Here is a 25799-nt window from a genome sequence, read left to right as displayed (position 1 = left end):
TGTACACCGCTGTGCTTGGTATACTGTGAGGAGGCTGCTGTGTTCACCAGAGCGCTGCTGCCTGTTCAGACAGCAGATTGGCAGGGGTTCTAGGTGCTGGACCCCCACCAATTGGATGTTTGTGACCTATCCTGAGGATAGGCTATCAATATTCTGCTCCCAGAAAACCCCTTTAATTTTGGTTCCAAATGGAGGACTATCCTCCATTAGGGTTACCCATTTATTTAAAGGTGTTGTCTTCACCATTCTGAAAATAACCGAGCGCACTCGCTGGCTTATTTTTTATTTTTTTTAAAGTTCCATGAAAATAAATGGAGAGCACCCCGCGCATGCGTGGTGTACTCTCCTTCACTTTTGGGGGCCTGTTTTAGAGATAGGTGTAGGTCTTAGGTGCAGGTCCCACCTCTATCTGACTTACCTAAGCAATATGCCATCAAAGTCCCCAGAGGACACAACCTCTTCTCCTGCTCAGAGTGGTTTCAACATCAAGAATCCAGAGATGTAAATTGAGATCTGTGTCTCTCATTGGTGTTTCCTTATCCCTATATTCTTACACTAACATGGAAATTCGACATCATTTTTGTATACACGTTTTGCCTTGCAAATGTTTCAGGCGCGGGGTAAAATGCTACTTATGCTGTTCACTAATGGTTTTGAATCACCTTGGCTGGACACGGCTCATGTCAGTGTCAGGCCTATAGCAAAAAGAACATGGCTCCGGCCTCTAGATTTGTTGCAGGCTGTTATCCCCGTCCATAAATCTACCTTAGGCTTGCGACCTTCAATGGATAACGCTGAGGAATCACTTAGATTATCTCACGTTGCACCTTTAAAATACAATCCGGCAATTAACCTTTGACTACCAAACAGCTATAGTTTCATTTCTTTCTTTTGCAAAGTGGATTTGTTTTATACGTCTAATAAAAAAAATTGGCTTCAGAATTTGAGTGTCTCCGGAGTTGGCAACAGCAGAGAGAAAAAAATGGCTGTTTTTATATGCTTTTAGGATGTGAAGGATCTGTTAGGGATTGTGGTATATTCTTTGTAGTATGCAATGAATACTTTGTGCTGATGAACATTCAAAGACTGAAACGGTGCTCTCCATAGAGAAGTTTTGTTGGCTTATACTCAAACTATGTTTGACGAGCAGCTATCTTCTCCATTCTCTCTCAATATACAGGGGAAGAAGGCAAGCTAATGTGAAACCTCAGTGGAGGCACTTTTGGTAGTACAAAGGGACTGGGCATGTAGGAATCAGCCTGCCTCATCCTCCAAATCTACTATCAGTTGATATTGAGGAGGCCCTAATAATCCAATGTTCTTGGACAGATTAAGACCCATAAAATGATTGTCTGAAAAAAACCTCTCAATGTTTGAATACCCATTCGTGAGTCATTTCAAGTCCCACCCAAGAATGCCCACAAAACATCCCAGAAACTGCCCTTGAGGTACATATCTTGAGGCATCATATGTTCTAGCTTAACACCCTTTAAAGACTGATTCTTTGTGAAGATGATTCCAACTGGCCTGTCCACAGATGTTTCCTCCAGATAAGACTTTCAGAATTAATTTTCCAAAATTCCATAAGGACTATTTTAGTTTATTTTTTTATTTTTTAGTATTCAGTTTTAAAGTTCTCCATTTTTTATTTCTGCAAACCAGGTTTCGTCGGCAACTCTCAGAACCTTGTAATTCGTTTCCACCGCTTCCTGCGTTGCCAAGGGAAGGACGACCTGTCTACCAACGACAAATGTCCGAGCCAAGCATCCAGTTCCCTCCTCAAGGATTTAAACAAGAATATCATGATCCAGTGTATGAACACAGCACTATGGTGGGCAATGCCCCCAACCAGAACTTCCCTCCACCTCTTATGATTAAGCAGGAACCTAGAGATTTTGCTTATGACTCAGGTAACCATCAGCATCGTATTTCATATACAGTATTTACTCACCCTTTTGGTGAAGTTTGTGGTTTTCTTAATACTTCGTAACCTGGGTCCACTGGAGGATTTTCTAGTGGGCTAGTCCAGCCCAATATTGCATGTCTCTCTCCAAGTAAAGTTTTTGTCCCAGAATTGGTTGCACATCCTGGTTACAGTTCTATAAGTGTTGTTTGATAGACAGTACAGTCTGATTGACTTGCTTTACTCAAAGGAAAGGAAGGCTCCAATAGAAGCTTAAGTTCCTCTTCTTTGTATCGATGAGGGGGTTGCATCTTAAGGATTATATATACCTTCCCACCAATATTAAGGTGCTATAACATATAAATCTTCAGTGAGTCACTTGCCAGACCATTGGGACAAAGTTTATCAAATGTCAGACAGAAAAGTGAGATCCAGGTATGAAAGGAAAGTGATATTAAATGTTGACCTTGACTTTAAAAAAATTAGGATATAGATTAAAATTTTGGGTCTTCTGTAAATGGTGTCTAGGCACAGAATTTGAATATCTGTGAGTAACCCTGTAGTGGATTCAGGACATGCCAAATAGCTAAAACAATTCTCACTAATAATATATTAGGGAATGTCTGTATGAGTTGCCCCCTGATACATGATAAATATCTCTCCCATGCCTTATGTTGCTTTACCGCATACCTCAAGTTAAAAGTTCCGCCACATCTCCCATCAAAAAATGGGAAGGAAGGGTTATAAAGCAAATGGTCTGGTTACTTGGGTAACCAAACTACAACTTAGACTACACTTCAACCCTCTTAGAAGGATGGACTTCATCCATTATACAGTTGTCTAGATGAACTGACTGCCCGTTTTCTGGCTGCATCTACCCGTATAACTTTTTTAGTCTTTTGGTGGAGACATAGCTGCACTTGTATCTGAAGGTTCTTGAATCATTTTTATAGCTCGAATTTTCTAAACCGTTTTTGACCCAACTGCTCAGCCTAAAACTGAACTGACACTGAGACAGAGTGGTTGCTAAGGAATCACGGACTAACAACTATAGCTTTTTATATGGAGTTGTCACGCAATGGTGTCCATGGAAGATATTTCTTCTCAGTCCTACTCAGGTCTTCAGCACAAATGGAAATTCAGTCCAGTGTTGGAAAAACTTGGCCATGTTTTGCCTTTCCAAAAACCATCCCATACCTCTCCATAGATTGTGTTGTATTAGATGTCATCCATGCTCACTTCAGTTCAACAGACCTGCAAAACCAGACACAGCCCATGAACGATTGACACTACTTCTTGAAGAAGGCAGCCATGTTTCTCTAATCCTCTACACTCCTTTCATCATTGTCAAGAGTCAACGAAAGCAGAGGGCTCATTTCAAAAGGAAGGGTGGGGTTTGCGGTCTTTTACTGGGTGGTTTCATTCGGTTCAAGAGGTTGGGCTAAAAAGTCCTGAATGTCTTTGGTAACTGTGCCCTTTAACACACCCATGAAGGCAGAGAAGAGGTTCACAAAGCCTGGCCATACTCAAACCAGGCTTTTCTTTATCTCCTGTTTTCATTGGTTTACTAATCAAATTACTAATCAAGACTATTTCTATTTATATTTGATTCCTACTAGACTGAATGTTACAGTACTCTTAGTTTTGAGACACAATGACCTTCCTTGACTGGATATATAAGGAGGACTATAGTTAACAAAAAGCATTCTTTGAAGGCCAAACTGTAAAATAATAATAAATAAAAAAATAAAAATTGTGACTCAGTAGCTCAGGCTTTCACCTAATGTTGTGGGTGCAGCACAAATAAACACATATCATGGAGATCGAGAGTTCCAGTAAGTACTACTCTCTGGTTATTTGATTTGAGGATTGCGCAGTCTGGATTTACTCTTTTATGCATTACGAGAGGTCACGAGAACACAGGCTGCATTTTAAATCGGTAATGGAAGTTCTGGAGATGGTCTTAAACCAATCACACAGGTTTTAGCCATGACTGATTGATCTCCAGGGGGTCTGCCTTTGTAAGCGCTGTCTTACATGAATGGCCTTTGTACAGCTCAGAGCTTCATTCATAAAGTCAACGAAGAGGTTGGGGGGGGGAAATTCTGTGAGCGGTTTAATAATCTTGAGTTGGAAGGTGTAAAGTTCCATCAGCTGTTCTGCTTGCCAAATATCTTCCAGCAATGATTAATGTTCGCTGGCTGTGCCAGTATGTTATATGACTCTATTTTATGGGCTTCGTGTGTACCGGATATACACAGATGTCGAAAGCTGTGTTCTCAACTGTGAAAGATTAAAATACTCTATCGTGAATTCCATTCAACTTTTTTTTCCAGTCTTCCCTGTACTGTGACTGGGAAGACTAGCCAAAGCTAGGGCATGCTTACATTGTGGATTTTGGCATGTATTCTGCACCTGATTCTTCCTATGAAGAAGTCTATGGGAAAAAAAATAACAACTCCTAAAAATGGTTTAAAACACCAATGCGAAAAAAAACTCATGTAACGTCTGGCTGTGGTGGTTTTTGCCCCCCCATTTTTTATTTTTTTTTAAGAATAATTATTGTGAAACCATCAGACAGAGATCTGTTTTCTGATACGGACCTCAACACCCCTTCTCATCATAACCATAGAGTAGCATGACAAACCTCTGGCATCCACTGGGGGGGGGGGGGAAATAGTATGGATTTCTTATATTATAAATCTGTCTTCAGTAAGCTCCCCCTAGTGGTGGTTGCAGCCATAGTCCATTTTTATTAAAAATAACCCAAATGAGATACCTTTTTCTTGACTATAGTAGCTTTCAATTTCTCCATAAAGGAAATTATAAGGGAACACTTAAAGTTGTTAGCTGGGATTCAAATATTAATGGTCCGGCTCCTGGCACCCCCCCAATCAGCTGTTTGAAGAGTCCGCTGCATGTCTCCTCCCCGCTTATCAAGAACAGTACCCTACATTGCATAGTGGCTGTGATTGGCATTGCAGCACAGGTTCATTCACTTGAATAAGACCGAGCTGTGCCTAGGCCATGTGACCTTTATATAGTGATGTCACCAGTCTAGGAAGCACTGCGGCCTCTTCCAACAGCTGGTTAGTGAGGCTGCCAGGTCTTGGAACTTTGTCAGTCTGATATTCAGACTCGGACTGACCCACCAGAGTACCAGAGGATCCTCCAGTGGGCCCAGTCTCTGAAGCCTTAGAGAGTCCCAAAGATCCAGGAGAAAATACCACTTGGAGCTGCCTTTGGAGCCAATCACTTGGCACTAGAGTCTATTTGATTCAAAACCTATTTGACTTTATTGATAATATGGTGTCTGGATTCAGAGAATAATTTCCTCTGGTGGGCCTGAAGAACCTCAGTCTGACACTACTGATATTGATGACCTATCTCGAGGATGATCCATTTAAAGGGGTGGGGAACATTGGCTGCTTTCATCCAGAAACAGTGCCCCAACAGTTTGTGTGTGGTATTGCAGCTCATTCCCTTCAGTGGATCTAAGCTGCAATGCCAGATATATCCTCTAGATGGGCATGGTTCAGTTTTTAAAGGAAATCAGCCATGTTTTGTAATCTTGTGCAACTAAAGACCCATCTATAGCTGGAATTTTGTTTTAGCCTTCAGCTTGTATTACTGCTTTATCCATTTATCCCTGGCTGCCTTAGATCACTGCAAATGCATGGAAACGCTCTTCGAGAAAAAGTGCTCATAATTTGACCTTAACGTCATGAAGCACAGGCTTGTTTTTATTTTTCTTGCTTTCATTTTGCCTTAATTAGATTCTTGGCAGTCTCTTCCAGCATCGCTCTTTCAGTCTCAAGTACCTCATAATAATTGTTTTTATTCAATATCTTTTGAAAAGATGCAAACAGAACCCAAAGCAAAGTTCCATTCTATTGTGTTCTTTTTATCCGCGTAGGCTTTTTCGTGCAGTTATTTAATTTTTTTTTAATTTATAGGATTGTTTATTTTTATTTTCCTCTTGTTTTCTGTAATATTTTGTTTATCTTTGTTTTCTATTTCATTTTTATTTTGTTTTTTTAAGCTTTATCTGTTTTGCTTATAAAAAGGCCAAAATTATTTTATTATATTCCTGACCGTTGATGACGTGATGAAGCCAATTCCCGTTAATCGTTTCCCCACACCCCCCTCCGATAAAGAATTTGGAATCAAGATAGTCTCTTGGAATTACGTTTGCTTGGCTGTAGTCATGTCTTCATCGCGGAGCGAGATACAATTAGTCTTCAGTGTCTTCTAATTGTTTGCTTTGAAGTCACCCTGTTTAACCGGTGCAAATAGTTCTGTGTTTTCTATCAACATTTCGTACAGTTTGAAACTGTAAATGCTAAATTTCATTGATGTGACTGGTTATTAGATAAGGTAGAAATGGAAGCAGCCAGCAATTTAATTAGCTACTATTTTTCTGAGCAAGTCATTACTTTGATGAACCTCAGAGCAATGTTTATGGCTCCTAATTAACCATGTTAGTCATTTGATTGAATAATCACTTTAGAAATGTTTCTGCAATTTGATTAGGCCCTGACCCACTGTTTGAGCCATAAATTAACGGTTTAGACCTTTCGACAAGCTGCTGCAGAATTCTGGGAAAGACAGTGGGCTTCTCCTGAATCTTAAAGGGGTGGTCTGGTATAGAAAACCCTTAGGACCCCGATCTATTAGCTAATGGCTAGAGATTTCACGGACAGCTAATTGGTTTTAATGAGAACTGCGCAATACTTAATTTCTCCTGTGGGGGCACTGTAGGGAAATGGAGAGCATGCTGACAACTTCCCCAGACAGATTGCAGCTGATTGCTAAGGGCAATAAGCCAATCTTCCAGGGGGTAATTTCTAACTGAAAGGGATTGTAAGAAGTGCATAAGGCCTTTCACAGAAGTCTGTCATCAGGAAATTCACTGGTATGCCAGGCACAGTGCCTTGTAGGACTAGCTAGGCTGAATGTAATGACACCTTTCACTTAGCGATATGTTGCCTCATTCTGGAAAAAGTCCTTTTAATCGATATGCAAATGAGCTCTTAAGTGCACTGAGGGCGAAACCCAGCACCCCCGCCGATCGGCTGTAAGAGGAGACGGCGCTCAGTGTGCACGTGCCGTCTTCCTTCTCTCTCCCTGTGGTCTATGGGCTTTCTCCTCTTACCCCCACTGATCTGATATTGATGACCAGGGGTGCACCACCAATGAGGCCAGTTGAGGCGACCGCCTCAGGCAGCACCAGGTAGAGACTAGAAAGGGGGCAGCAGAAGGGCCATGGGCAATAAGCGCTTTCATTGTGCAAAGGGGTTAGGTCAAGAAATTGGCATGGGGGGGCAGTTTCAGCCAACAACAGAAAGGCTAGGTACACCCCTGTTGATGACCTATCCTGAGGATAGGTCATCAATAGTAAAAGTCCGGACAACCTCCTTAAAAGTACTTTTCTCCTGATTGAAGCAATGGATCACTACATGGAAGGTATCATTACATTCAGCTGAGCTAGTCCGGAAAGGCAATGTGCCTGGTCAAATAGTGAATTACCTTATGACAGACTCAATTTTAAAGGGATTGTGCACAATATCTTCTGTTAGAAAGATCTCCTAATATTAGCTGATTGAAGATTGTCTTGCTGCTCTCATCAGTCAGCTGTTATCTGTGGGGGAAGTTGGCATGAGGCATCAAGTGCTCCATTTGCCTGCAGTGCCCCCACAGGAGAGATTAAGTATGACACAGTTCTCATTACATTCAGCTGAGCTAGCCCTACAAGGCATTATGTCTGGCTTATCAGTGATTTTTTTTGGTGACAGATTCCCTTTAAGTGTACTACAACTCTCAACAGAGTTGGGATGTTTTCTATGCTCTGGCTTTAAAAGGCCATTATTGTTAGAACGCTGGCTCAATATTTACCTAGCGTAAACATGGTAATCTTCTGTAAGAACATCATATCCGCTGCCCAAGTCCAAATTTGCTCTACAAAAGTTTGGAGAAGGTTGCGCAAGAACAAAAGCATGTTTGTGCCCGTGTCTATGGAATGAGAGTACACGCTCATTGTCCCCGTGATGGGCTTTGTTGCTTGAGTCTTACATAAAATTGAACCTTTAGCAAAGTCAACTACAGTGACCTGACTGGGATCAGAACATTTCTAGATGTTCCAAATTATGTTTCTTATAAGCACTAAGTTTTTGTTCTATGTTGAAGTATTTTTATGGATGTTTAGACATTAGCTGCTGGAATTGCCGCCCAGGGCAATTGCTGGAGTCCAAAAAATATATTGAACTGAGTGACTGTTGTAAGGCTCCATTCAGACCTCACTTTCTGCTTCCTTAGGAGTATTCTCCAATATGTATTTTTGACAGACTCCCATGCAGAGTCCAACGTAGACCAGTGTCTAGGCACATGCTGGGGAATGAGGGTCTATGGATGCTATGGATACATTTTATCTTTACTAAATATAACCCAACAAGTTGCATTACAACAGGCGTGAAGGAGAGAGGGCCCTGCCCGTGAGGCTTACAATCTACATGGTATGGGAGAAGGACACAGTAGGTGCGGGTGAAGTTGGGTCATGGCGGTATAGAGGCAGCAGGGTCACTGGTTGTAGGCTTGTCTGAAGAGGTGGGTTTTCAGGTTTCTTTTGAAGGATTCCACTGTAGGTGAGAGTCTGATATGTTAGGGTAGCGAGTTCCAGAGTGTGGGGGTGCACTGGAGAAATCTTGGAGGCGATTTGTGGGAAGAGGTGATAAGAGGAGAGAAGGAGGTCTTGTGAGGATCGGAGAGTGCGTGTGGGAATGTATCGGGAAAGTAGCTCAGAGATGTAGGGAGGGGACAGGTTGTGGATGGCCTTGTATGTATTTGTTAGTATTCTGAACTAAATTCGCTGGGCAATGCGGAACCAGTGAAGGGATCGGCAGAGGGGAGAGGCAGAGGAATAACAGGGTGAGAGGTGGATTAGTCGGGCAGCAAAGTTGAGGATGGATTGGAGGGGTGCCTCAATACTTTGAGGCACACACATTGACACTAATCCAGGCTATCTGTATTCTGTGTTCTACTGTCTCGTTCTCTGTCTGATGTTGTCTCCTATATATAAGTATACCCCCTGCAAGGAGTCATGGAGAAGACTGCCGGGTTGTCACCCAACGTGATGTGATCCTTCTTCTGATCTGTAAAATGACATCTGCTGTTTTGGCCGAATTGTTTAGAATCCAAAACACTTGGTAACTTCGTGCTGAATCGATTCGCACATCTCTAAGCACAGCAGAAACCATTTTATGTCTTTTGTGGTATAACGTTCCAACACACACAATCGCAAACACACAAAAAAAAAACGTTTTAAGAACTAATTATCGGCGCACCACTTTTCAACTTAGATGTAGATTGCGGCGATCCAACATTGTACAGCTATTAAATAATGTAATTAATCAGAACAGATGAGGCAAATGTGAAACGCGCGGGTTTAAAGGGGGAGGGGGGTACTAAGTGCTATTTAAAGTAAAGTGTGATTGCCAAAGGAGCTGACCTTTAGCAAGGTTGATTATGCTGAAAGTTTGAGTTCAAGTGACTGTGTTAGATAAAATCAATGTTCTTCATATTCTCGTTTCATTTTGCCGTGCCACGTGCTTGTGTCGGGGAGAAGGCTAACCATGTGTTGACAGGTTTCCTTTCGCTGCAGCGCGCGTCCCTTTCTGTTACTCTTCTGTCCGCTGGCTGTCTCATTGATAACCTGCACGCTTTCAATTCCAGACACTTCTTTGATTAGCATTGTCTTGTTTTTCATTGCAGAAGTGCCTAGCTGCCATTCCATTTTCATGAGGCAAGAAGCTTTCCTGGCTCATCCCAGCGGGGCCGAAGGTATTTTATTCTACAGCTGTTTTTATTTATTTATTTATTTATTTATTTATACATACGTTGTGCTCTTCCCCATGGCAACGGTGTATCGGTTTCAATTCACGTTGACCTTTCTTTGATATGTTTGACATATTATTTTTTTTTTTTTAGGTTGTATGTTTGAGAAGGGTCCTCGACAGTTCTTTGATGATACGTGTGTGGTCCCAGAGAAATTTGACGGTATGTGTTCAGGACATGGATTTATCATTTGATCTATTTTTATATAGTCAATGCTGGAGGAAATCGTGGTAACTAGAGACGAGTGAATCACTTCTAAATGACATTGACCCAAATTTTCCAAATAATTTGGGTGAAATCCAACTACTTTTGGTGATTTTTTTAAAATGAATTTCTCAAAATGGCATCAGCCATTTTTCAGATTAGAAGACTGGAAAGATGAAGAATCACATGACCTTAAATGGCAAACTGCAAATGTTTTTTTTTTTTTTATTCACTCATCACTAGTAGTAACCATCAAGTATGGTCATATTAGAATATTATGGGCGCATGTGATTGTAATGTTCACAAGCAGACAATTTCTATTCCTAATGCTCCTCGTGGGTAGGCCCAAAAATTCCAATAGAGCAGGACCTGAAGTTGTCATCAATGTGGTCCAGATCTAGCCAAATGCTCATTTGCTCAAGAGCAGTCTCTCCCAACCTTTACATACACATGAACATTTTGCCTCGGCCAAGAAAAGGTGTGTCCTGAATGGGGACAGGGGAGAAAGATGCTCCTAGACACCTCAGGGTCTCATCTCCTCTAGGAACAAAAGGATGGGTCAACTGCCCAATCCCTATCTACCATCTATCATTGAGGAGAGTCGAGAGGCCCACGTATCCATTCAATGGTCAACTGGAACAAGCCAAAATGTGCATGGCCAGCTTTAGTTCCAAGACCAAGAGCTTCAATATAGCGGTTACATTTTCCTAACCAATGAAATCTCAGCCAGTCACTGTGTTTTGAGAACTTATTTGCTTAAAACCAGCCATGCAATTAACTAGGCAGAGAAGGCCAGAGATGTAGCTCTGTGCATTGCTGATGACTGACGCACATGGTTTTGCATATTTATCATACAAATCATGTACTTATGGATAAGCTAAGAAAACATTTGGAGCTTTTGTGTCCTGAGCATATATCATGCATATTATTATTGTCAACAACATCTGCAAAACCATGCCGCTGCTTCTGCAACACCCAGGACTACAGCCAAACGACGGACGTTCCAGGCGGACTCTATCCACTCTGTGAATGGATTGTGTGTATTGCATAACACGTGCTGAATTCAGGAATTTCAAGGGAATGTAATACTATGTAACTGGAGAACTGTGTGATATAGCACTAAACTTAAAGCGACACTAACCTTAATTCGTCAGTTTCTAAAGTGGGACATTTTAGGGTTAGGGTTGTGCCTTTTAAGAAGTCCAAAAAACCTTCAAACAAAATGTATGATATGCTGTTTTTTATAACATGGAGAGCCCGGAATATAGAACTTATCAAGTCTAATAATTTTTTGAAATGTATGTTTTCATTTTGCAGGTGATATTAAACAGGAACCGGGACTGTACCGCGAAGGACCGACCTATCAGAGAAGAGGGTCACTCCAGCTATGGCAGTTTTTAGTTGCATTACTTGACGATCCGGCCAACTCCCATTTTATTGCCTGGACGGGCCGAGGCATGGAGTTCAAGCTCATTGAGCCTGAGGAGGTGAGTGTATTGCATATGTACAAGCATCCCACATTCAGTAGGAAACCATGTGCACATTTTCAGCCATGTCTTTTGCTGGTCTAATATGCAAAAAAGCTCTCCTCCAGAAGGAAAAAAATGTTCTGTCTAGTGCCACCATTGCAACCCTATGAATCAGTGTCCAACCCTTTAAAACGACTAGCCAAACCAAAGACTTCTGTAAAAAGAAGAGACATCAATGTGTCAAGATCTGTTTCAGAGTCCTTGTCCGTGCAGAGCAGGGTAATGGTTGTTTGGGTGAGAGGGCTTTGACATGTCTCTGGTGGGGGGTACAGTTTCTCCTTTTGGAGAGCAACTGCTAGCACAGAGAAGTCTTACAGGCACAATGCTCTCTGGGAAAAGATATGTAAATTAGCGCTCTACCAAAATGAAGAAAGCTGTCTCTATAGTGCCACCTATTGGAGGTAGCTACCTTTTTAGTCAATGCCTAGCCCATTTCTCAAAGCAGTCAAGTCTGCCCTACCTTGCTTCTGCCAGGCATACAGTTCATTGTCAAACTTCGGCACAGGAAGAGTATATTGCCTTCAAGCAGCCATCTTTTGGTTACGAATATGCAATGTCCTGACTGTATAGAGAGAAGTATTGGAAGATCATGGAGTACTGAGACTATTGTATTGCATGTACTACCTGTATATACTTACCTGGTCATACAGATATAATATACAATGCACATACAACTCCACTCTCAGAAAGGTAACAAAAGGTCCCTCAAATAGATGTAGTCTTCAAAAAATGGCACCAAAAAGTTGACTACATGTTAAGAATTTGAAAATGGCATGTTTTCGCTAGATAGGTTTAATCATATGGTTTGTGTGTGTTTTTCTTTCCATAGGTGGCACGACGATGGGGCATACAGAAGAACCGACCTGCCATGAACTACGATAAGCTCAGTCGTTCACTGCGCTACTATTATGAGAAGGGAATTATGCAAAAGGTGAGATGCCATACATACCCAACTCCGTTAAGCCCCTAAATGTCCTTTGCTCTTCCCTCATGTTCTTTTTGGCACTGTGAATACTAGATTTCTGTAATGGCACATCTCAATATATTTTCTCCTACCTTGGTGCAATTCTCTTTTTTTCGAAGACTTGACCCTTGTAAATAAATGGCAAATAGAAGTGGAACCAGTAAGAAATATCACGTGCCCGAGAAAAAGGCTTCTAGGTCCCTCTTGGTAGAGAGCTGAAATGCTTGCTGAGATTCAAGGGCTTTTCAGAGATTCTGATGTTATTCACCTATCTTCAGGATAGGTCATCAATATCCAATCGGCAGAGGTTCAACACCATGGACCTCCACTAATCAGCTATTTGAGGAGCAGAGGTGCTCCGGTGAGCACTGCGCCTCCTCACAGGTTTCCAAGCACAGAGCTGTTCATTGTATAGCAGCTGTGCTTGGTATTGCAGCTGTACCCCATTCACTTCATTGGGGCTTGTGTGTGCCTAGGCACATATCACCGAGGAATGTGACATCACTGACCTAGGAAGAGGCAGTGGCGCTCACTGGAGCACCATGACCTCTACAAACAGCTGATTGGGGGGGAGTCCTGGGTATCTAACCCTGCTGATCTGATATTGATGACCTTTCCTGAATATCAGAATCTCTTAAAAACAGAGATATGGAAACTGTGAGGCATTCACAGCTATCTCTGCCACGAACCAGGACCAGGGGATTCCAGAATTTTTTTAAAATTATAGGTAAGTCAGGCACTGGTGGAGATAGTTCCCAAAGGCATGACAGGTGCGGTTGACACGTTATGGTGCCGGGCTACCAAGACCACCTCATTTTTGACATTGCACAACTCCTATGACATTCCATTCATGTTGTGATGCCCATCCATTTGCCGCCTACTGGTTTCCAATCGCAATGGAGACCCAGTTTATTATTCTGAGATTTAAAAAATTTTTATTAAATCTTTGATACCATATTTTTCTTCCAAATTTTAGCCAGTAAGATTGAGTGGCTTCTTGGTGGGAGGAAATTCTATGCTGGTGGTTCAGCCTAGTACAACTGAGACTGTGTGGATGCCACAGACCATACACATCAATGCCCACACATATTCACACATCCTGAATGGCTCAGCTATGTAGAACTTGATATGGTTGATGATTATAAAAACATTCTTATTTTATTTTTATTTTTTTCCACAAGGTCGCCGGAGAGAGATATGTGTACAAATTCGTATGCGATCCAGAAGCCCTCTTCTCTATGGCCTTCCCAGACAATCAACGGCCGCTGTTAAAAACAGACATGGAGCGACACATTAACGAAGAGGACACAGTACCACTGACTCATTTTGATGAAAATATTCCCTACATGGCAGACGGAGGCTACTGTAACAGCCACCCATACAATGAAGGATACGTTTACTAATGGGAGTGGGAGGAAGACATTTCTATGATGACGATCATTTCAACTTTTCTTCGCAAGACCCAAGAAAAGCAAAATACACATTTTTTTTATAAATATATAAATATATATATATTTAGTAAATCATAACTGGGCTTTTCCTGTTGCATATCTCCTATGGTCTGCCATGGACAAAGCACTTTACTTGAGGGACAGGGGATAAAACTGATACTATGTATGTAACAGGACAATAACACATGGATATATAATATTCATTTATGCTCGGGAAGGGAACTTAAAGCTCACGGTACTTCATTAATAAGTCATGATTGTGTTTTTTTTCTTCAGTTTTAAGATCTCAAGATATATTGTACGTTATTTCTGAATACACAGGGTACAGTTAATTTTCATAATAGAAATGGATATATAAAAAAATAAACTTTCCTTTGGGAATGTTTATATTTTTTTTTATATACTTTTTTCTTTTTGCCCTAAAATGGTGCATGCATTTGCTGATTCAAGGGCCACTGACTCTTGCATACAAATTGGGTGCACAAGTTGTTCAGGAATGTGTGTGTGTGTGTGTGTGTGTATATATATATATAATATGAGGAAAGAAGCTCATCTTATCCAGGAAGGACACTCCATATTTGCAGACTTGGCGTATTTTCACATTTGCGTTGAAGGCTTTGTTCAGAGCCTCTGTCACAGAGTTTGTCAAAAATATCAGACAAAAGTCCTGAAGATGTTCTCCAGAATGGAAACTGAACAGATCCCATTATAGTCAACGGGATCAGTTCGATTCTGTTTGTCAGTTATGTGCCGAATCCGGCATTTCCGTTATTTCCATTCTTCTTCTCCCAACAGCGCAGAAGAACGGAAAATAATAGCTGTGATATGATCGAGCCCCTAGGGTGGCCAAAGAAATAGGATGCCCATCAGCGGAACAGCTATCATCCCTGACCCCAAATCCACATGCAAACTCGGCTTGGCCAAATGTGCATATGTTCTGAATGGGGAAGGGAAGTCAAGCCGCTATCAGGCTACCTTCAGAGAAGTCTATCTTCTCAAGAACAATCAATGAGATGAGTTGAAATACTATCCAGCCCAGTCCTCGTCTGCCCCTTGACATTTGCTGTCATAGAAGAGTCAGGAGACTGTGTATATTAGATGGTCAACTGACATGTTCAGCCAATATACTGCTAATGTGTATGCATCATAAATGTCCATGTAAGCTCCATGATTGGTTAGGAGCGGCAGAATAAGGATAAATTATATATTACTAAATTGAACTCCATCCCAAATTCCATCTTATGGGGGAACATTTTCTCAAATTGCTTAATGTGTCTAATGTTTGGGCTATGGGCAGGATGAAGACCTAAATTTCCTAGGTTGGTGGTGATCACTGGAGAAAGCAACTGAATTGTTTTGGTGCTAGGGGCATGATGGAGACCTAAAGTGCCATGGTTGGTGGTGATCATTAGAGAATCTACTGAAGTCAAACCAATTAATGGTCTACAAGACCAAGAAATGTCACTCTCAATCATTTGGCACGGTAGTTATTGTGCAGGTCTTCAAGTCATGGCATTGGGTCCTAGATTTTTGGTTGAATATAAGTTTTACTTATTTATGACTGATAACTATGACTCACAAATTGCCTGTATTGTTGGATCTAACTCTACACAAGCCAGTTGGTTTAGTATGCTTCATAGATATGGGCTCTACTTTATTTTGAGATTTAATTTAAGCTCCTGGGCTCCTATGCCAAATCCATAACAGGACCCTCACTTACCATGTGCCATCTCCTGACAACTATACCTTCTTATGTGGCACAAACCTCTTTAGGCAGCAGGGGTGGGGTACAGCTTCCACCTTTTGAATAATCTTCAAGTCTGATTCTGTCAAAACTTTTAACCGGAATTTCTTCCTTTCTTAGGAATTACTTGTAATGGGTCCATAGGGATGTATCCAAATTGTTTTCCGGAGTCAGAGGTTCTTTAAAACATGGTGCAATTTTTTTTTTACAAATTTCCTTAATTTTTTGTTAATGGGAGTCATTTATGAGAGGATAGAAATATGGTCAATGAATAAGTGATTTAGTGACTATGAATTACCTGTACTCTGTGTAACCCCATGTAATGCTGTTTGGCTGCAAAAAAGAACTCTTTTGGACAAAAAAAAGTCAAAAAACACAAAAAAAAATCAACAATAACCAATACACTAAATAGGTACTTTAGTAATTTTTAGACATGGTACCAATTATTATGCATTTATGCCTTTTACTGCTGTGTTCTGTTCATAACATGTATAAATACTAAAAAAAAAATTGCTTCTGCTGCTGTATATTTTCTGTACTATTCTCTTTGACGCTAAATTTACTCTACAGTCATTTATATGCTTCGCTGTATCTACAGGTAGCATTTCAGGACAAAATAGATGACACAAATCATTTATTGCTTAGGGCATAGCTTTGCCGCAATGCGATCAGCTTTTTGCGCATCAACATTAACCGGTAAGCGTCTGCTTGCTGTGGAAGGCTCAGCAGGAACTTTTTGTAACATTGGATTGGAGACTTAGCTTCTAACGGACTCTCGGAGGAAATGGATGGATTGACTGGTTCTACTGCCACTTACCTGGAGGCTCTATGTAAATGAACACAAATCAGATTGGGAGAAATTTCTAAGGTTACCTTTCTGACCATTTTGTTTTATTTTTAAGAAGACCTGTACAGAAAGAATATGTATTGAAAATTTATTGGAAACTTATGTTTTGTGTGTGTGTTTTTTGTTTGTTTTTTAATTTTAATTTTTTTCTGGTTATAAAAAAAAAATCAGTTTATGATTTTTTATTTTTTTTTACACAAATATCTCCATTGTCACGGTGGAATGCAAGACTACAGACCAGCGCAAAGTCTAAATTCTGATGAATGTATTTGCGCCAATAGAATTTTTAACCTGCACGTTGACCAATCCTATGCAGGATGTGTGCAAAATTTACTAAACACTTTGTCATTTGAATTAAAAATAATGTATACAACATTTCCATGCCGTTCTAGATGATTTGTCAAAGACCGTTTGTGGTGGAAGACTTTGTAAGCATTCGTTTAGCTGCCTTTTTTGCTAATGGGTTGGGTTTCCTTTTTGGAGGATGTTGGGTCTAACCCAGGGGTGGGGAACCTTTTTTCTGCCAAGGGCCATTTGGATTTTTGTAACATCATTCGGGGGCCATACAAAATGATCAACTTAAAAATTAGCCTGTTATTATTTGGTCAAACATTTTTTTTGTATAATCTTTATTTATATACTCAATTTTTACAAATAAAGAACAGCACCCTGCATCACTGGACCCCTTTACATTACACAGCACCCTGCATCACTGGACCCCTTTACATTACACAGCGCCCTGCATCACTGGACCCCTTTACATTACACAGCACCCTGCATCACTGGACCCCTTTACATTACACAGCGCCCTGCATCACTGGACCCTTTACAATAGACAGCACCCTGCATCACTGGACCCCTTTACATTACACAGCACCCTGTACCTCTGGACCCCTTTACATTACACAGCGCCCTGCATCACTGGACCCTTTACAATACACAGCACCCTGCATCACTGGACCCCTTTACATTACACAGCACCCTGTACCTCTGGACCCCTTTACATTACACAGCGCCCTGCATCACTGGACCCTTTACAATACACAGCTCCCTGCATCACTGGACCCCTTTACATTACACAGCACCCTGCACTGTGCAGGACATTAATACATGAGTTACCATGACCATTGACCGGAGCAGGACATTTACCTAGGGTTGCCACCTGTACGGGATTGACCCGGACTGTACAGGGTTTGAATCATGTGTCCGGGTCTCCTTCCGCCTTCAACCCGGACACATGATTCAAACTGTACTGTGGCTTAGCTGGTGGAGGAACACTAGTAGTTAAAGTTGGTAGGGGAAAGTTCTTATCCTTATACAGCAGTTCGGACAATTTAATCTGAGCCCCAATGTCCTCTTCTATACAAATACACTGAGTAATGTAATTGCCGGGATCAGCAGCACAAGGATTACTCTGCAGGGACTATTTGATGGTTTTCGGGCTCAGGCGGAGTAATCCTTGTGCAGAGGTTCTCAGTAATTACATTACTCAGCCAGGGTATCTGTATAGAAGAGGACGTGGGGAGATTAGATTGTCGGGACTCAGAACTGCTGAATAAAGATAAGAACTTTCCCCTAATGACATTGTGATTTTTTTTTAATATGCAGCATGGGGGGAGGGGGTAAATGTCCTGCACTGGTCATGGTAACTTATGTATTAATGTCCTGTGCACTGTGCAGGACATTTACCCCCCTCCCCCCGCCGCTATGCTGCATATTAAAAAAATTTGCTGTATTTCATGATGCTGTCTGGCTGCCTTACTTGCTGCTGGAAATGGTTCCTCGTCGGTGGCGCTGGCTCGTCCTCTCTATGCTCCTCCCATCAGTGTCATCCCAGCCAGCATGAATGGTGATCCCCGCCCGGCGGCGTGACGTCACTCACGGCGGGCGGGGCTGTAAACCTAGGGAAGCATCTTAGCTGCAGTGCAATAGCTGGAGGCTGGCGCCGGCTAACAGGGGAGTGCCGCAGGAGCAGAGTAAATGCTATTGGCTGGCGCCGGCTAACAGGGGCGGGCCGCAGGAGCAGAGTAAATGTATTGCTAAACACACGGACAATGAGTGAATGATCGCCATGATCATCCATTCATTGTCAGTGTGTTTAGCAATACATTTACTCCGCTCCATAGTGACAATCGGCGGCGGTGTTTTACAATCGCATGGGGGGCCGGATTGAATGACTTCGCGGGCCGCAAGCGGCCCGCGGGCCGCAGGTTCCCCACCCCTGGTCTAACCCAAAGGGTTCAGAGCTGTGTTATTCTGATACTGAGCACCAAAACACCTGCATAGCCGTAATGTTAAAATATTCTCTACCACTAAGAGGAAGTTTACCAAAAATAAATGTATTACAATAAGCTCCCCCAAGTGGTAACTTAAAATTCTGGCTATGTCTATTAACCCTAACCCTATTAAATTACAAAAGAACGAGTTCAATAATTGGTATTCACGTCAAGGTTAATGGAAATGTTATGTCTAGGGCTTGTAAAAGAAAAAAACTGGAGTTTGTTTATTTTGTCCATCCATGTTTTCCTAAAAATGGTACAGTGACTTCTAAAAATCTTGGAGAGTGTGAATTAGCAGGACATGTGCACAGCATCTAATTTTATACAGAAAAATGTGATAGTTTTCTGCTATCTTCTTGGCACTGATGAATGGGGCACCTTGAACATAATTTATTGACTTAAATGAGTCTAATCATTTTCAAAATTTAGGCCTACCCACATTATATGACGTAAATGTCTGACAGATCCAGGTCCAACCTATGGAATGCAAACTTATCTCCAGAATGGGGGTCTTCCTGGTGCCGTGGCTGTTTTTAATGGAGAGGTGGTGGCACGTGAGTTGTTGCCTCCCTTAATTCTATGGAAGTTTTTAAAACTGATGACCACTATTCTGGATATACCAAAAATACAGAAGATGTGTAACTCAAGAGCATAACTGCTAGAAGGGCCACTAGTAAATCTGCCCCTGAGGTGGAGGTAAACTGGATAGTGGCGGTGATGGAGCAAAGGGTCGTTAGAATGTTGAGAAGCCAAGATACGGATGAAAAGAAGCAACCAAAATTCTGATGGTGGTCATAGGAGAGTTCAGTTGTAAGTTCCCATGGTTATATTTTATGTCACTAAACCCAGTGAAACCACTGTCCGGCCTGATTGCCAGTCTGATAACGCTATGATGCTATTACTTCAGGGGGTCAGACTTGTGATCAAGATGGGATTTGGACAGTGATGATAATTTAAAGTAAACTTGTCATCACATATGAAAAGGGTTTTCCAGTATTAAGATATTGATGGCCTAGCCTCAGGATACACCTTCAATATCAGTTTGATGGTGCCCAAACCTATAGAGTGGATGGAGCCAGTAACACAAGCTTCTGTCCACTGTGTAGTGGCCATGCTGGGGTATGGCAGCTTAGCTCTATTCAAGTGAATAGGAGTTGAGCTGTGGTGCACTGGAAACTACGCGGTGGGTGGAGTCTTCTGTATGGTTTCTGGCACCAATGGCTGCCGAAACAACCGATTCTGGGACTTGTCATGTGGGTAGTCCAGGTTTATCTGTGAGTGTGGTCAGCACCCTACTCTTTATCTAGCCATTGAACTAGATTTAGGATGGACTCAAATATGTCCTGTGTATTGCTAGGACCCAATAACGAGAAGATTTTCTTACATTGGTTTCAGGTGTGGTCATGCAGTCTTGGCCTGAAAGAAGTAGCGATCTCTCGTTCCCATAGAGAGGGGATGGTGCTTGCATGTAAATGCAGCTCTCCCTCTGATCAATGATAGGTACATATCATGATTCACCAACAGCTATCGCCCCAGATTTCTCTGAAAACACATGCAAGCTTGGGATGCTTGTGTCCTCCTCAGCCAAGAAAGGGGAGAACATTGAGAAGCTGAAATCCTGATCTATCATCTCTCATCCGGTGGTCGGCCTTTCCTTTGGTGGTTTTGTCCACCATTCATTTGTGGCCAGTTTTACTCTATCTTACTTTCTGAAAGAACTCAAGTGCACTTACAATAGATGTAATATATAATGTGGCTACTATGGGTCAATTACTATGGCAATGTAGTGTGCTTATGCATGTCACAGATGAAAAATAAAAACCTATATGCAGCAGCACACTACTCCATGCACGAAGACCCATGCAAACACTGAAAACAAGAATAAATCTGAATTACTACTATACTTACTATATGAAAATTAGAAGCTGTTTGCACACATTTTTAATCATAATTGTATCAGCCCATCTACCAGCGACAAGGAGGCTTCTAACAGTCGAGACCTATGCTATCAGACTGCCTCTCAGTGTATGCTATAGCTGTATTCTATGTTGCCCTGAATTTTTAGGCTTAGGTCCAGGAGAGGCAAGTATGACAGTGTAGGTCCTATCTGTTGGAAGCCACCTTGTTGCTGGTAGATGGACCTGACACAATTCAATACAAATGTGTGCAAATGGCTTCTAATTTTCTTATAGTAAGTATAGCAGTGATGCAATTCAGACTAAGGCCTCTTGCACGCGACCGTGCTGTTTTTTGCAGTCCGCAAACCGCGGATCCTCAAAAAATGGAAGCCGCCCGTGTGCCTTCTGCAATTTGTGCCCATTGTAGAGATGCCTATTCTTGTCCGCAAAACGGACAAGAATAGGACATGCTATAATTTTTTTGTGGGGCCACAGAACGGAGCAAAGGATGCGGACAGCACACTGAGTGCTGTCCGCATCTTTTGCGGCCCCATTGAAGTGAATGGGTCCGCACCCGAGCCGCAAAAACTGCGGCTCGGATGCGGACCCGAAAAACGGTCGTATGCATGAGGCCTTATCCGTGTTTCCAGTGTTTGCATGTGTCTTTGCGCATAGAGCAGTGTGCTGCTGCATATGGTGTTTGCTTGCTTTTGCATTGCAGCCATGGGAGCATACACCTGTACTTTATTTCATTTTGTTCGGAGGTGCTGGTCAAACGTTGTTTTCACTGTACAGATAAAAAAAAAAAAATGGAATACTATATACATTGCACTAAATCAACAGTTTTGGGAGTTACAACTAAAATAAGAGGCATACATTTTACTGGGATAATGTAAGATTATTAATACTTGTACAAATCAGAGTAAAAATTCATATCAGCAGAAGCATGCTCTTCAGGGCCCTCTCCACACTGAAAATGGTGCCAGGAGAGCACTGTCCGGATATATAAAGAGGGGTTGTGCATCATATGATTTGACAGAACACTACTGATTGGCTGGTTATTGTTTTGGTATACCTTGTGAATAGCCTAAGAGGACCTTAAAGGGGTTGTCTGGGTTCAGAGCTTCTTCAACCATTCAGCCCGTAGGAGTGGAGCATTGGAGCAATTCATGCTCCGATGCTCTCCCCTGCCCTGCGCTGCATCTCTCAGGACAAGGGCTGTTTTTGTTTGCATTTTTACACTGCTAGACGAAGGCTTCCACCTAGCAGTGATCCCGGTGACGTCACTGACACTAATGGACTAAAGACAACCTATTAGTTCCAGTAACATCACCGAGGCTCACTGCTAGGCGGAAGTCTTTGCCTAGCATTCCCATTCAGAGACCCGGTACGTCACTGGATCTAAATAAAAAGCCCTTGCCCTGAGCCATAGGGCGCAGGGCAAGTGGGAGCATCAGAGCATGAAATGCTCTGATGCTCCACTCATTCATGCTGAATGAGGGAAGAAGTGGTTATGTCCAGGTTCAGCTCTTAACCCGGAAAACCCCTTTTAAAGGGAAAAAGATGGCTGCTTTGTTCCAAAAATACCAACCCCCTGTCCATGGGCTGGGTCTGGTATTGCTGCTCACATCAACAGAGGATGTGCTGTTTTTGGAAGAAAGCTACATAGGTGGCAAAAGCTAGGTCAATGGGATTCTGGTTGCTGGAAATCCACAGATCAGCAGATATTAGACCACTCCATTCAACCTCCTTCTAGAGACTGGCTAGTGGCTGGAGGGGGAAGGAGGGATTGGGAGACTGTTCTGGTGATAAATGGGGTCCCAGCAGTCAGTCTCCTATTGATCTAGCATCACTTATGCAATGGATAAGTGATACCGTAACTGAAACGACGCGCCCACCCCCCCCGTGCCAATTTCTTAACCTAACCCCTTTGCCACAATGAAAGCGCTCGATGCCCATGGCCCTTCCGTTGCCCCCCTCTTGCCCCTTCCTGGTGCTGCCTGAGGCGCTCGCCTCACCAGGCCTCATTGGTGGTGCACTTATGATCGAAATTTCTTCTGACCAGAATACACCTTCAAATTTTGAACCATGGCCTCTTATATGGGGCTACATGTAAATGTCTCTATGGTTACACATTAACAAACCCTTTGTAGTCTGACCCTGCAATCATGTCTTACTCTCTTCCATTGCCACCTTCCTGAAGTAGAGAGATTAGAGAAACACCTGACTGCAGAAGCAGTCTAACTGGCTTTATTTGTAGTCTGGAACTATGGAGACACATACAGTCAGGTCCATAAATATTGGAACATTGACACAATTCTAACAATTTGGGCTTTATACACCACCACAATGGATTTGAAATGAAACGAACAAGATGTGCTTTAACTGCAGACTGTCAGCTTTAATTTGAGGGTATTTACATCCAAATCAGGTGAACGGTGCTGGAATTACAACAGTTTGCATATGTGCCTCCCACTTGTTAAGGAACCTAAAGTAATGGGACAGAATAACAATCATAAATCAAACTTTCCCTATTTAATACTTGGTTGCAAATCCTTTGCAGTCAATTACAGCCTGAAGTCTGGAACGCATAGACATCACCAGACGCTGGGTTTCATCCCTGGTGATGCTCTGCCAGGCCTCTACTGCAACTGTCTTCAGTTCCTGCTTGTTCTTGGGGCATTTTCCTTTCAGTTTTGTCTTCAGCAAGTGAAATGCATGCTCAATCGGATTCAGGTCAGGTGATTGACTTGGCCATTGCATAACATTCCACTTCTTTCCCTTAAAAAACTCTTTGGCTGCTTTTGCAGTATGCTTTGGGTCATTGTCCATCTGCACTGTGAAGCGCTGTACAATGAGTTCTGAAGCATTTGGCTGAATATGAGCAGATAATATTGCCCGAAACACTTCATAATTCATCCTGCTGCTTTTGTCAGCAGTCACATCATCAATAAATACAAGAGAACCAGTTCCATTGGCAGCCATACATGCCCACGCCATGACACTACCACCACCATGCTTCACTGATGAGCAGGTATGCTTAGGATCATGAACAGTTCCTTTCCTTCTCCATACAATTCTCTTCCCATCACTTTGGTACAAGTTGATCTTGGACTCATCTGTCCATAGGATGTTGTTCCAGAACTGTGAAGGCTTTTTTAGATGTCGTTTGGCAAACTCTAATCTGGCCTTCCTGTTTTTGAGGCTCACCAATGGTTTACATCTTGTAGTGAACCCTCTGTATTCACTCTGGTGAAGTCTTCTCTTGATTGTTGACTTTGACACACATACACCTACCTCCTGGAGAGTGTTCTTGATCTGGCCAACTGTTGTGAAGGGAGTTTTCTTCACCAGGGAAAGAATTCTTCGGTCATCCACCACAGTTGTTTTCCGTGGTCTTCCGGGTCTTTTGGTGTTGCTGAGCTCACAGGTGCGTTCCTTCTTTTTAACAGTTGTTTTGGCCAGGCCTAATGTTTTTGCTATCTCTCTGATGGGTTTGTTGTGTTTTTTCAGCCTAATGATGGCTTGCTTCACTGATAGTGACAGCTCTTTGGATCTCATCTTGAGAGTTGACAGCAACAGATTCCAAATGCAAATAGCAGACTGGAAATTAACTCTGGACCTTTTATCTGCTCATTGTAATTGGGATAATAAGGGAATAACATACACCTGGCCATGGAACAGCTGAGAAGCCAATTGTCCCATTACTTTTGGTTCCTTAACAAGTGGGAGGCACATATACAAACTGTTGTAATTCCTGCACCGTTCACCTGATTTGGATGTAAATACCCTCAAATTAAAGCTGGCAGTCTGTAGTTAAAGCACACTTTGTTCGTTTCATTTCAAATCCATTGTGGTGGTGTATAGAGGCAAAAATGTTAGAATTGTGTCGATGTCCCAATATTTATGGACCTGACTGTAGGTCTGTATTGGAGCTGAATACACAATGCGGTAATCAAAACTATTCTTATGGTTGCTGCAGCTCTTCATTTTAGATACACTCAAGCAATAAAAAAGATAGAAGATGTATTTTGTGTTTAAGATATTTGCCTATTCACAAGCAAAGGATTCTCATCTCCTAATACTGTTAAGGTTCCAAACCTTCTTCTTCTAGAACTATGTAGATTACAATAAAAAAAATCCTTTTCTGTCTACTCTCTGTGGAAAATCCATGAATTCACGAGTCTGGATGAGGTGAGATCTTTGTCAGTAACTTAGGATGCAATTCAGTCTCGCACCTTGATCTCAATATAGCACTTGAATACCAATTGGAGCAAAATTAGGTCTGTGAATATGAATGAGGTCTCCGGTGACATCACAAATCTTTTAGTGACCTGTATTGGACCCTGATATCGCTGTCTGGAATATTTCCGCTATATTCCTCAGCCCTGCCAAAGTGAATTCTGTAAGATGACACACAGTCCTTCCATTGCACTCTTCAAGGTCCTCCCAAAGTTGCAGATATTTTGTTGATGTTATTTCAAGAAGAGACATTGAAGTCATATTACTAAGATATGACATTAATTTTGACATTGACCTCTTGGACCCTCACCAATCACAAGGATGATGTGCTACTTCTTCTCACAGCTCCATATATATGTTTTTTTTTTTAAAGTCGGCCACATGATTAGCCGTTACCTAGACTGGTCAGACGATGTTGCCTCAAGAGCAAGCCGATGGTCATGATGGTCAGAAGTTGATGGTGTAACCTAGTGATATGCTGTCCACTGGTAAATGGCTGATCACAATGATAACTTTAAAAAAAAAACGCTATCTTCATAAAAAAAAGCTTTAACTGCTAGTATGTAGCACAAAGCACTATAAATGTACAGTATTGGAAAGACTCAGACTATGGAGCACCATTAGCAGTGGGTGCTCCTACTGACAGCCTGCTGCAATGTCGGGTTCAGAACTAGATGCTGCAGTTAGACAAGGATAGGGGGAATCCTCTGTCACCTCAGTAGCACCCCCACAATGCTATCGCAAGGTGCCAATGGGCTGTTATGACAGCAGGGCCTAACAAAGGCCCCCGTATGTGCCCTAGTTATTAGGCCCACAGATGATCAGTGTGTAAACCGGTGGTGGAGTGT

General features: G+C 42.0%; 1 protein-coding gene across 1 annotated transcript in view; it reads left to right on the top strand.

Moving 5' to 3' along the window:
* ETV1 (ETS variant transcription factor 1) overlaps positions 1-15276 on the top strand; it is a 65055-nt gene extending 49779 nt beyond the window's left edge. The window contains exons 8-13 of the mRNA XM_040431286.1: positions 1663-1910; positions 9671-9739; positions 9887-9955; positions 11315-11484; positions 12356-12457; positions 13672-15276. Coding sequence (XP_040287220.1) covers positions 1663-1910; positions 9671-9739; positions 9887-9955; positions 11315-11484; positions 12356-12457; positions 13672-13893 — 880 coding nt within the window. The 3' untranslated portion in view covers positions 13894-15276. The remainder of the gene's footprint in view (positions 1-1662; positions 1911-9670; positions 9740-9886; positions 9956-11314; positions 11485-12355; positions 12458-13671) is intronic.
* The last annotated feature ends 10523 nt before the right edge of the window (positions 15277-25799 follow it).

This window comes from Bufo bufo, chromosome 5 (genome assembly GCF_905171765.1).
Source record: "Bufo bufo chromosome 5, aBufBuf1.1, whole genome shotgun sequence".
In the NCBI taxonomy this organism is placed as follows: domain Eukaryota; kingdom Metazoa; phylum Chordata; class Amphibia; order Anura; family Bufonidae; genus Bufo; species Bufo bufo.
The sequence above is the reverse complement of the archived record's forward strand: the minus strand, read 5'-3'. Positions and strand labels throughout refer to the sequence as shown.